Raw genomic sequence first — 12,265 nt, forward strand, 5'->3', positions numbered from 1 at the left:
AAGTAAGTAATTGTCACATGCATTGATAAGCTAATGACACTATAAAGCCTTTACTACAGTAACTATGCACTATTTTCTTCTCTCCAGGGTCCACTGGGTCCACAGGGTCCTATCGGTTATCCTGGCCCTCGTGGTGTCAAGGTACGATTTGAGTTTAATCAGGCATTTGATTGACCACCCGCCTTTATCAATCCTCACCAGTTAAGAAAGTCCTCCCTTTTCTTCATTTCTGTGTAGCTGTATTGTATGTTATTTTATTCTTTGCTAATTAATCTGTGTTTCTTGTTCAATAGGGTGCCGACGGTGTCCGCGGTCTGAAGGGTTCAAAGGGAGAGAAGGTATGAAATAAAGGCTAAATGCTTTCCACATAATTTCTTCAGTTAATACCCAAGTTAGTGTATGTTATAGTCATTACAGAATAAAAGATGCTGTTCATAAAGGTTTCAGCATTTGTGTCAGGTGAATCTTATACCCAATGACGGTATTGGAAAAAAAGATTTAAAATACTGTACAATTGCAACATATTTTTTTCAGATTTGTGAAATTTGTTTCATAAGATCTGTATTTTGTCTTGGACGTGCTCTTTTGCTGTTTTGAAAAAGCTCCTATCACTGTTCGGTGTAATGATACAGGTTAAATTCTTAGCTGTTTGAATCTACATAAACATGCTAACATTTTTTGTTTTGGCATTATTCTCACATAAGAATATCAGTAAATGAGTAGCTGGAAAATGTTAAAAATGTAATATGTAAAACTTCTATTTTTCCGTTCTAAAGTATTAAATTTAGTAAATAAAGTACCTAAATTCAGTGGGCTCATTTCTGTCAAAAACTAAGTTTAAACAAATTGATGTGCTGTAAATCTCTTAGTCTAAATGTCACTTTGTGAAGAAGGTCAGGGCAGCAAAATAAAGTTTGCCAACAGTCTGTAAATATATTCATGTCACAGATATTCTGTCTGTAACTGTGGCTGTCTACCTGCCCTCCCAACTTTCTTTTGACTCTTTTGAGCTGGGATGGGCAGCTTTTGTTGCCTGAAAGCATCATGCACAGGTCAGTCGATAGCCAGAGACAGACAGAGACATTCTTGGAGTGACCCTCAATCAGTTGCTGAATATAAAGCTGTCATGCTCAAGGCTTTCTGCTTTCAAAGAATACTACGATTCATCTCAAGCACTTTTGAAGTGTTCGGCTGTTTGTGTCACCATGTAGAATTTAAAGTAAGCTGCCTTTTAATATCAGTGAAGTTTATTTGAGATCGATACAGTTATGTTGCTGTATAAAATCCATTATCTGACTGTGAGATGTTGTTCTCGCTACAGTGACGGGTATTCATATCAGTTTTTTTTTTTTTTATTGAATAATTTATAGCGAAAAGAATCAAAAGCCAAAACCTTGAAGAGAAAGGGTTTGTTATGAATAAAGGATGTGCTTTACCTCAGGTGTGTGTGTGTGTGTGTGTGGTCTTGGTGATGTGAGTTTCTGGCAACAGACATGCTCAGTGCTGCATTATGCATCAGATAGGTTGAAAACATGGACAGGTGACAGACTAGAAAGAGAAAGTGTCAAAGAAAATAGTAAGAGGTTTGGCTGACTATTTTGGATGTCCTTGAGCATCCATTTGATTCCTGTTGAGCTGATGCTAACAATTTTGGTTCAATTACAAAATTTACAAAGTTGTTATCCGGTTTCATTATATGGAAACTTGATTCGGTGTATGGTAGATATACTGAAACCAGTGTCTTTCCTTTCGGAAATTGTTGTATTAAATATATATTATTTAGTTTATTACATCAATATATCCACAGTCCCAATTCCCCAAATCAGTTGGTGCAGGTGCTAGGTGTAGAGCATACTGTATGTAAACACAGCAGAGTTCATTGACCAACATCTAAACACAGAGGACCTTGCATGTGCTGTTCCACTATATGGCCAGCAGATAGCAGCATCAATCCGGTGATCCACAGAGGGGCCGTGACACTGAACGTGAGCCCAATACAGATGCTCGATCAATACAAAATATCATAAGACTTAATGAGTTTGCCAATGAAATGAAGATAATAATTAATTTCAAAGCCTCTTAGTGGGAAATAAACAATTTTGTTAAATAAAAATATTATGAAATAACCAAACAATTACAGACAAATGCATTAACTTCTTTTTGTCTCATTTTAGGGTGAGGATGGTTTCCCAGGTTTCAAGGGAGACATGGGAATCAAAGGAGACCGGGTGAGGAGCTTGTCTGAATTAATATCATCTGTCACATAAGTAACTTCCTCCATGGCCAGGCCAGTCAAACATTTCATCTCAATATTCCTTGTCTGTATGTGTTTGTGTTATAGGGTGAGTCTGGCATGCTTGGGCCCCGTGGAGAGGATGGTCCTGAGGGTCCTAAGGGCCGATCTGGCCCCAGTGGAGAGTCAGGTCCCATTGGTCCCGCTGGGGAAAAGGTAATAGCACTTAATAATGAAGATTTTTGAAAGCTTCTATAAGAATGAAAACACGCCATGTTTTCATCTCAGCTGCTTCCTTCTTTAACCTTGCTCTTATTGTGATGAAGTTGTGTTGCTGGGCTGAAGTATGTTGTTAATGTCTCTCAGGGTAAACTGGGCGTCCCAGGATTGCCAGGCTATCCAGGAAGACAAGGACCTAAGGTAAGTTAGTGTCACTCTCACCAGAAAAAAGGATTTTTAAAATTCTGCAGCAGTCTGCTCTGTTACCAGAGCTGTGAAGGCAACACAGTTAGGAGGGTACACTGGCATGACACAACAGATGAAAACATCAGCCTTGGACAGTGTGATGATTTAATGTAAACGGATTTAAGTAACAACTTATTTCACCATATTATTAAGTATGATTAATGTTCGCAGTAAAAAACATTTATCATTCACCATTTTGGTGCACATCAGCATGAGAGTCAATGGATTTAAGTGCTACCTGTGTTCTTGGGGAGGAGGAGGGCTTTACTGTCGATCATATGTACAATGCATGTACACGCAATGTAGTGACTGCACATTTCCTAGCAGGTCAGACATGGTGGCACAGAACGTCAAATGTGTGTGGCGACACTGGTTGACAGTTTCTAACTCATGATCTCATTTGGTCTGGGAATTTTACTAATGTCTCACAGGTTATGCTGAATTGATTTATTGATGACAATAGCTACATGCTGAGCCTTACAGAAAAAAACAACATTTTTCTTTTTGGTTTCTATAAAAATTCAATTGTTGAGCAAGATTTGCCAGAACACTAACTAAACTATTGATTATTTAGATCCCTGTAACAGCTGACGGCATGTTCTTGCATTTATTACATGCACAGCATTATGTAAGATTATTCATGAACATCACTCACCCTGCACTTGCTTATTTCTTACCCATCAAATCATCATGCCTGCTGTCCACCATCCACTCCAAATGTGGATTCAGAGCTTACCCATATGTTTGACGATCCGGTAGAATAAATTTCTGTGAGTGTAGGTTTAAGTGAAGATGATCTGATTTGGAGAAGTGCTGCCAGCTTGGATTCTGATGAAGCAGTGGCCATGGGACACACAGTGTGCTGTTTTGTTTTGTATTTCATCAAATACTGCAGACAAGTTGTCTCGCACTTTGCATATTTTTTATGCTGCTGGCATGACGCTAATGTCAGAGGTCGCTAGACCCATAACATGCCCTAAAATTGATATTTTAGTGATGAGCAATAGCAGAATATTTGTTTTTGAATTTACAAATTTTAGAGGTTATTGTGTGGTTGAAACAGCCTAAGGGCATCACTCACAATCTCAAAACATGAACACAATTGCTAAATAGATCAAAGTTTAGCAGTGCAAAATTTGGACATGGACAAAGACTTGTGCAGAGACAATCGATTTATAGTGTTAGACATGACAGAACAGTAGTTATATGGAAATCTTACATTTGGAGGAAGTAAGGGTTTCTCACTGATTACATTTTTATTTAATGTTCCCAATGCAACATGTGGTGAGGTGCTACAAAATGGGTAAGCTGCATTTTAATCCCCTGTTCACAGAGTTTGACTAAAGAAAAAGTGATGTCACCTTGTCTTGTGGGCACAGGTGTTTCGTGCTAAGTCTTTTTTCAAATATCCCCCTCTCCATGTGTATTTGTGCATGTGTGCATGTGTTCCCCACATGATTATGGAAGTTCATATCATTTCTCTCAGAAACTGTATTCTGCTAACTTGATGAACATTGTAGAGTTAGCAGGGTGGAGAAAGTGAGGGAATTCAATACATTCTCTTGTGATGGCAGGAAATATTAGGTGATTTTTTTGTAAACCTTGCACTTCACAGGAATGTAATAGAACATGTTTTGCACAATATCCCTGGTTTGATTCCAGCTAGGGACTCCTGTTGCATGTCATGCCCCTCACTCTTCCCTTGTTTCCTGCTTATCTACTATCAGCTGCCCATTAAAGGCAAAAAATGCCCAAAAATATATCTAAAAAAAAGAGACAGTGATGTTCAGCCCAACTGAAGTAGAGACACTTTTAGAAAAACAACATTAACAAATCAGGAAGGAACAAAGTGTTAAGGTTATGGAAGTGATAAGTTTTATATTTCAAAACTCATGCTAAATTCATTGAATTTTACATAAGGGCCAAGGTGTTAACTGTGTGAATGAAGGTGATATCTAACAATACTGCAGATGAAATACAGGATGAGCGCTCATTATCATGCATGCACTGACCCACCCAGCCTCTCTCTTGTTTCTCTCATTCATCCCTGATAACTCCCTGTGCTATTGACAGGGCTCGAGCGGTTTCCCTGGATTCCCTGGAGCCAATGGCGAGAAAGGAGCCAGGGTAAGAAAACACACACTCATAGAGTACACACACTGTGCTTCTGTTTGCGTATGAAAATCACCACACCTTCATATCTCAGCACAAAAGAAAATTGATTCCTATTATAAAGGCATCTGTATGGTGACTCGGCACAAAAAATAACAGCAGCAAAATCAATGTTGGGAAGAGAACAAAAGATTTGGAAACAATTGTGCTTTCATTGAGCCCCTCGCCCCATTTCTATGCTGGAAAATAATAAGTTGCACTCAGGATTTTTGAGAAGTGCTGAGAAATTGCTCAGTGTACAGTTTTTACTTTTAAGGAGGCCAGTTTAGGTAACAGTTAACTATCAAACATGTACCTGGTTTAAGTTGTTTCACCTTAATTAAACTGCTGATTCATTGAGTTAATGATAGAACAAGTATCCATTTCAAATGATCTTAAATCTATAAAGTGGTGGAAAGTAATTAACTATTTCTTTTGTTGAGTACATCAGAGTCATTTAATGGTCACTTTGAAGTACATTATCTCAGTTATGCCAAGTCCACCTGCCAAAATTAAACACTCACTGCTGTTTTCATAAAATCACATTTTGGCCAGTGTTGACTTAAGGCCAAAAAACTATTTTGCTGGTATTGTAGAAATATTTTCGCCGCAGTTTTTGGCAGGATGTTTCTGCTGCTTTGGTCAGCCAACAAGTGGAAATAATATTACTTAGCATATTCTTTGTGGGCATTAAAATGTGTGTATTGTACCTATAAACACACAACTCCAGTACTTTTAGTTGTCAGTAAGAAATGACTTTTTCCCCAACAAAGATATTAACGATTAGAGTACAAAACTCACTTTTTTTTTGAAAGATCAGGAAAACATTATTAAACACAGCCTCTGTTTGATTCATAATTTATCTTAGTCTATAGAAAGGAGAACAAACTCTTGTGTAGCTGTTTGGCATTGTATAAGTGATGGTATCCATTCTTTCTGCAGGACATATGCTAGAGTGCTTTCAGAAGTGGATTAATGTTGAATAATGACAGACAAGCAGTATGTGTGAGTGCCTAAAGTGTTTTGCCTTTGGTTATCTAATAGGGCGTTGCAGGCAAACCTGGTCCAAGGGGGCAAAGAGGTCCGACGGTATGTACGGTTCACTCCATGATTTCTCTGATGAATTAACTAATTTATTATCATCATCATCATCATCTTCATCATATTGTATAATCCATCTACCTAAATGATATGTATTCTAACACATTTTAGGATTTGACACCATTAAGTTAGACTATTTATAGATAGTACTAGGTATTCTGTCTGACTCTTGAGTTATTTTTTTCTCTCTGTAGGGTCCTCGTGGAGGTCGAGGAGCCAGAGGTCCAACAGGAAAACCAGGTCCCAAGGTACACCAACTGTATTTATCACAATTTTAGGCTATTTACAGGGTAGCTTTTCTCTATCAAGAAGTACAACACTGTATTTAAGATAAAAAGAAACTTCACACAGAATTTTTTTATTATTATTTTTGCACCACCAATAGGCATGAATAATAACTCCAACCAATAAAATCATTTCACATTTCTCAACAATGCTGCCTTTGCCCCCTCCACTACATACCAATGTTGCACTTTTAGGTACATATAAAAAATAGAGTGTGAGTGCATAAAGCCAAGAGAAAAAAAATATATCAAAAAGACTGATAATGGTTTTGTTGTTGTGTGTTTCAGGGCACAGCAGGCAACGATGGTCCTCCAGGCCCGCCTGGTGAGAGAGTAAGTCCATCACACACAGAGTCTGACGTGGCTTTAATACACATGGGTTATATCAAACAAAGTTATATCATTGAAATAGTTTGTCAGTATTGCCTTTGCATTAGAAACTGTGCCTTGGCCATTCGGTATCATCCACTTCTCCCTTTCCCCAAACAAGTTTTTTGGTTGGGGAAACTTAGGCAACATGTTGTACACATACTGTCATGCAACAGGTGCTGTGATGTGAGATTTAGCTTTAATGCTATGTACCTTTTCAAACCTTCATCTAAGAAACCACCAGTGTGGCCTTTTTTTAAATCCCCTCCCTTTGCCATCTGTTCTCAGAGTTGTTATAAAGTATTGTTCTCATTTACAGTGTTTTAAACTGATCCACCTACAGAAAAAAAGACAATTGTCTAGATCAAGATTTAGAGCAGTTTCCATCGAGTCATGAGTTAGCCCTAGGTGGATGACTCAGTGGCAAAGTTAACGATCTCTATAGTTGCTTCACAATCAAAGCCTTCCAGCAGTGCCAAGTTATTTAATACTTCTCATTAGATTTTGCTTTCCAGCGGTGTTTTAGTGCAATTTGATTTCACTGTGTAACATAGAAAATGTAAAATATTGACTGTGAGGTCCTAAAATCAACCAACAGGATTTTCAGTTCTGGATTTGAGTGTCAGGGTTTAAAAATTTGAATGAACAGTCAAGTGAGTCAATGTTCTTTACTGTATGTTTTAATTCATGTAGTTAAAATGCCTGCCTTCAGTCCCCCAGGACTTCACATATAGTGCAGCTTTTCAGAAAAATCCATAGTGTATTGAAGCAGATGTTGATGGGCAGGTCTTGACCTTTGAACTACAAGATTCTGTGTGGGAGGAGTGCAGTTCAGATAGACTCAAAGTTCGATGTCATGAACTCTATCTGTATTATTTAACACCTTCTGCAGCCTCATGTTTCTTTGAATGCAAAATATCTTTTAAAAATGACTTCAGTAGTAAGTAAATTCAAATCTGATGGATGAACATGATTTAAAGATAAACTTAAATTATCAAGTCAGCTTTTAAGCATGTTTGTATTAGATTGCAAAAGATTGAATCAATTTGCATCTGATATTTTATATGTGAATTATATATAATATCCCTAAATCCCAAACCCGTATGTTTCCTCAACAATATAGCTTTCTAAACATAAAATATCACTTCATCAACATATTTCACTTTAAGAAACTTTAAAACACAACTTTTGAATATGAACATCTCTGTCAGTTCAGCGCTACGCTGACCTTTTTCCTCACATTCTACATATTTTAGACTCTCTCTGTTTCTGCTTATTTTATTCATCATTTGCTGATGTGGATCCTACTTTCCTCCCTCCATCTGTCTCATTTTACACTTCCATTCTATATTTCTGCAGCTCTCAACCAATCATTAAATATACCAGTTGAATATATATGCACTTCTAATTTTTGGAGGTACGCACTGTTTCTAATAAAATATTTATTTAACATCCAATTAGCTGTTTCAAAACTCTTGTGTCACAAGGGATTTTGTTAGCTGATCAACATACTTAAGTATGTACTGTAATGGAAACAATATGCTGGGATGCAATATGGTTTTCTGGGCATATAAATAAAAAATATCCCTGTTATCTGGTTTATATGAAGTTATTACTACCCTTTGCCCTGTGAAATCACAATGGGATGTGACAAGAGTTGACCTTGTTTTAACAAGTTGTTTATTCAGTTACTCAGAATGTATCTTTTCCCATGTGTAACTTTAGAAATGTTCTCTTTAAAATATCACCACTGAAGCATTAGATATTATTAGATTAGACTAGATTAAGCCTAGTTGGACCATTAAAATATGACCAAGCTTTTTTATACATTTTGTCACTCCAGTTCAGTCACTACAAAGACTTCATGTCACTAGAAGGGCTAATCAGAGCACATGGTCTTTGACGTGGAGAACAATCACTCACCCGATAACTATAACGTCAGTTTTTGCACTGAATAGCTTCAATTTTCTTTCTCAAGCTGCTCTGGAATTAGTCTAATCCCCACATGATATCCTTCCAGAGTTCAAACTTACTTATTTTTACATTTTGTCTTGGTTTTCTTTTTGCATAATGCAGTAAAGCCAGCATAGCTTTATTCTTTGTGCATATGTCATCAGTCTGTTTGTTTATTGCAGGGACCTCAAGGACCTCAGGGACCAGTGGGCTTCCCTGGACCAAAGGGCCCGCCTGTAAGTATTCCTCCTTCCTGGACACTATATGCACTTGACAACTAAATGTAAAACCATCTACAGTAAGATGATATGGCTTCCAGCTAGTTCCTGAGGCTCAGAGTCTACACTCTCTCTACTACTACTCTCTTCCTACTGTCGCAATAGCAAATTAGCTTAGTTTGCAAACATTGTAAGTCACAATTTATTCAATTTGAGTAGTTCATGGGGTGCAGTAATACATAGCAATATCCCTAATTCTGTGCAGGGATCATTAGTCTAACTGTTATTGAAGCAGAACCCATTTTCTCACTCCCAGTCTAGGCGGGAGACAAGTGGTAATTTCCACCTATCGATTCAGGTTAGATTCATAGCTGGCTTGTAGCCCTCAGCCAGTGATGTTCCTTTCAACAAAAAAAAGGTCCCTTTATTTTTTCGTTAGTGTTCCTGTGGTCTGACTATGACTTTGCCAGTCTGAAAACCACGTTTGTACTACATATAGTGCCTACAAAGCAAGTGCACAATATTACAAAAACAAAATCTCACTGCTTGGAAAAATAAATTCTTATTCCAACAAAAAGGCCAATTTGGTTTTGTTATTATTCCCTTCAGATATGAAAGGGATGATGATGAATGTACTGGGCTGCCTAGTGAGTGTGTATCTTGATTTCTCTCTAACAGGGACCACCTGGAAAGGATGGGCTGCCTGGACACCCTGGCCAGCGTGGAGAGACAGTGAGTACTAAAGATGCAATATCCTGTTTGAGCTGTCAGTCACCTGTGTAGCTCCGGTCAGTCTCAGCCCCTCACTTCCTGCTGGGATTGGAAACATCAGACCTTAGATTCAGCTAGAAACTCAATATGACTTCATTTTTCACACTTTGGACAGATTTAGCATTTCCACAGCAACTGTGGATATTAAATTCTAAGTAGTGTTAAAGGATCTTTTGGTATAAAAACCAAAACAACTTGAATCAGCAGGACAGTGTGAAACGTATTTTTAATCTTTTTCAGGGCTCAGTCTTTTATCACCACAGGAATTGTTTTGGTTAGTCTATATACTCACTGCCATGTAGGTACACATTGTCAAGTAGACCTTTTTAGCTCTCATTCTTCAAATTGCCTCTTGATTGCAGGACAGATCTGATCCTCCCAATCAGTAAGCTGCACATCAGTTGAATCCCTCCACTCCTCCTCCTTCACTACTTATCTGTATAGCTCTTGTATGCAGGGGATTACAATCAGTGATACAACATCTCAGTGGGATGCCAAAGGAGCAGACATGTCTCGTAAAGGAAAACTCTAAAAGCAAAGCCCTGGTGGACGTTGTCTGAGTCTGTCTGCTTGTTTCTTCTTCACTGACACACACATACACACACTGCATTCTGTTTGAGTAAATCCCAATGGCTCTGACCCCTATCTCATAGAGATGGACACCAGGGAGTTGGGGAACTTTCCTTTTCTGATGGAGCTTCTGATTTGTTGTTATTTTGGCAAGTTTGCAAATATCCACTTGAAGGATGCTGAACTTAGATTGTCCAGTTGCAACAACGTGTTCTTGTGTAGGACTGCCTGCTCTAAAATAATTGAGCAATAATAATTGAGGTATAACTACTAAACCAGCCGACATAAAGTTTGTTGCAACAGTGGTTCATGTAGTTTTTTCAAGATAATTATAAGTATAATGAGAGATGGTTGTACTAAATCTGTACCAAAGATGCATTGATGCATAGATGCAGTATCCCATGGGACATAAGATTTATCTGACAATAAAATAAAACAAAGCAAAGTTTGACTTGATCACATCTATTTGCAATCCCTGCTCTCAGCTTCGATTCCTCCTTACTTGGTATGCATCAGTGCACCTTGGTTTGACGAGGCTCAGAGGGCAATAAATTCCACTAAAAGCTTGACAGATCATCGCCTCTATCATTAAAGTTTCCCTTTCCGCCTGCCTCTTTCCTATAGATAACATAATACACCACACACGAGTGCTTCTTTGCCTTTGCTGTTATTCAAGCAACAACGATAGAGTCTTCATTAAGGTGTTTATGGCTATAGATTTATGCACTGATGAACATGCTCTGCAAGCATCCAATATGAGAATTGATCACAGCAATAAACATGCTCATAGGCGCCCAGCCCTGGCAACACAAGTTGCATCTGAGGAAGTGCAAATAAAGATTTGAGTCTGCGTCTCTGAGTCAGGGCCGATGCTGTAACAGCATGGCCTGAGGGTTTCCGTTGAATAATACATCACCATAAATCACAACACATCGTGATCAATAGGCCTGGAGTTATAAGTCAGCCAGGATCGGCTTTCTAAGAGCTTGGATTTGAAAACTTTGTTTGGTTGTTGGATAATAAGTTGCAAATAAAATGAGTTATAAATGCAATCCCTCAGTGAAAATTGGTTGTGGAAAAGTGGACAGAGTTTGATGGCTGAGGGTTTCAAAGATCAAATGGAAAATATAGCCGCAAGCGGCAATGATCAGGGTCCAAAAAGATTGGTAGAATTTGGATGCTTGTTTCTTATTTAACTGTTGATGAAATGTGGTTTTCATGAATGCAAGCTGAAATGATGGGACACAGTCAGCTCAAGAACTTGACAATTTACCAGTAAGACCAGGTGAAGTAAGGCAGAGGCAGGGTTTGAACCCTCAGCCTTTGGATCGGGAAACAAACTCCCTTTTAGTTACTGACAAAGTCAGTGTTGAATGCATGTATGCATACATTATGAATTGAATGAATTTTACAGATTAGATACTTATGTTAATTGTATACTTTGTGTTCATGTGTTCATTTGAAATTGAGTCAAATGAACACATGAACACAAATTAATAAAGCAATATTTTGAGTTAGTTAGAAAATGTCATTATGAGTCGTAAGTTTTTCTGAAAATTTGTCACTGAAAAAAAAAGTAGTTATAGCACCTCCTATTTGTTTATTTATACGACAATTGGGGATCATCCACAGAATGTCGTAAAGAACATGTTAAATTAAACAATGCGTTGGCGAGATCTACTGTATTTATCTATTTTGATAAAAATTGAGATTTTCAGAGATGAAAATGATGAAAAACTTTTGACTTTAGGTTAGTTAGTTTAGTTAAATATCACTTCCTGTGTCCACTATGTCGCGCAAGAGAACACCCACTAATTTTACGTCATGTTGCTGTATGTGATGTGTAGACCACACCATGTAAATTTCATGTAAATCAAATGATGTTTGTCACATGAGGCTGACTGGGGGAGATTTGACAAAGTCCAGTCAAGTTACAACATGTTTCATGGCGAAACATGCTAATTGACCGGCACCCCATGTCAAGGGCGTTCCATGAAAACTCAAAAGCTTTGCAATTTAGCATCGTAAAGGTCTTTAGATGTCACCTACCAAATTTGAAGTCGCTATGGTTAATTCTCTAGGAAGAGTTTGTTAAAGTACAACACTTGTAAATGGCAAAAGCTGCGCAAAAATAGCAGAATAAAAATGGC

The 12,265-nt window shown here is 37.9% G+C and overlaps 1 protein-coding gene across 11 annotated transcripts in view; it reads left to right on the plus strand.

Annotated features, from left to right (window-relative positions):
* The window catches only part of col11a1a (collagen, type XI, alpha 1a), a 104,625-nt gene that overhangs the window by 53,625 nt on the left and 38,735 nt on the right, over positions 1-12,265 (plus strand). For all 11 annotated transcript variants that reach the window (XM_067577995.1, XM_067577991.1, XM_067577988.1 and 8 more), the window contains 11 exons: positions 88-141; positions 294-338; positions 2,175-2,228; positions 2,342-2,449; positions 2,600-2,653; positions 4,772-4,825; positions 5,894-5,938; positions 6,145-6,198; positions 6,523-6,567; positions 8,739-8,792; positions 9,453-9,506. In XM_067577995.1, the coding sequence (XP_067434096.1) occupies positions 88-141; positions 294-338; positions 2,175-2,228; positions 2,342-2,449; positions 2,600-2,653; positions 4,772-4,825; positions 5,894-5,938; positions 6,145-6,198; positions 6,523-6,567; positions 8,739-8,792; positions 9,453-9,506 (621 nt within the window). The remainder of the gene's footprint in view (positions 1-87; positions 142-293; positions 339-2,174; positions 2,229-2,341; positions 2,450-2,599; positions 2,654-4,771; positions 4,826-5,893; positions 5,939-6,144; positions 6,199-6,522; positions 6,568-8,738; positions 8,793-9,452; positions 9,507-12,265) is intronic.

The sequence above is a fragment of the Thunnus thynnus genome, chromosome 21 (assembly GCF_963924715.1).
Source record: "Thunnus thynnus chromosome 21, fThuThy2.1, whole genome shotgun sequence".
Taxonomy (NCBI): Eukaryota; Metazoa; Chordata; class Actinopteri; order Scombriformes; family Scombridae; genus Thunnus; species Thunnus thynnus.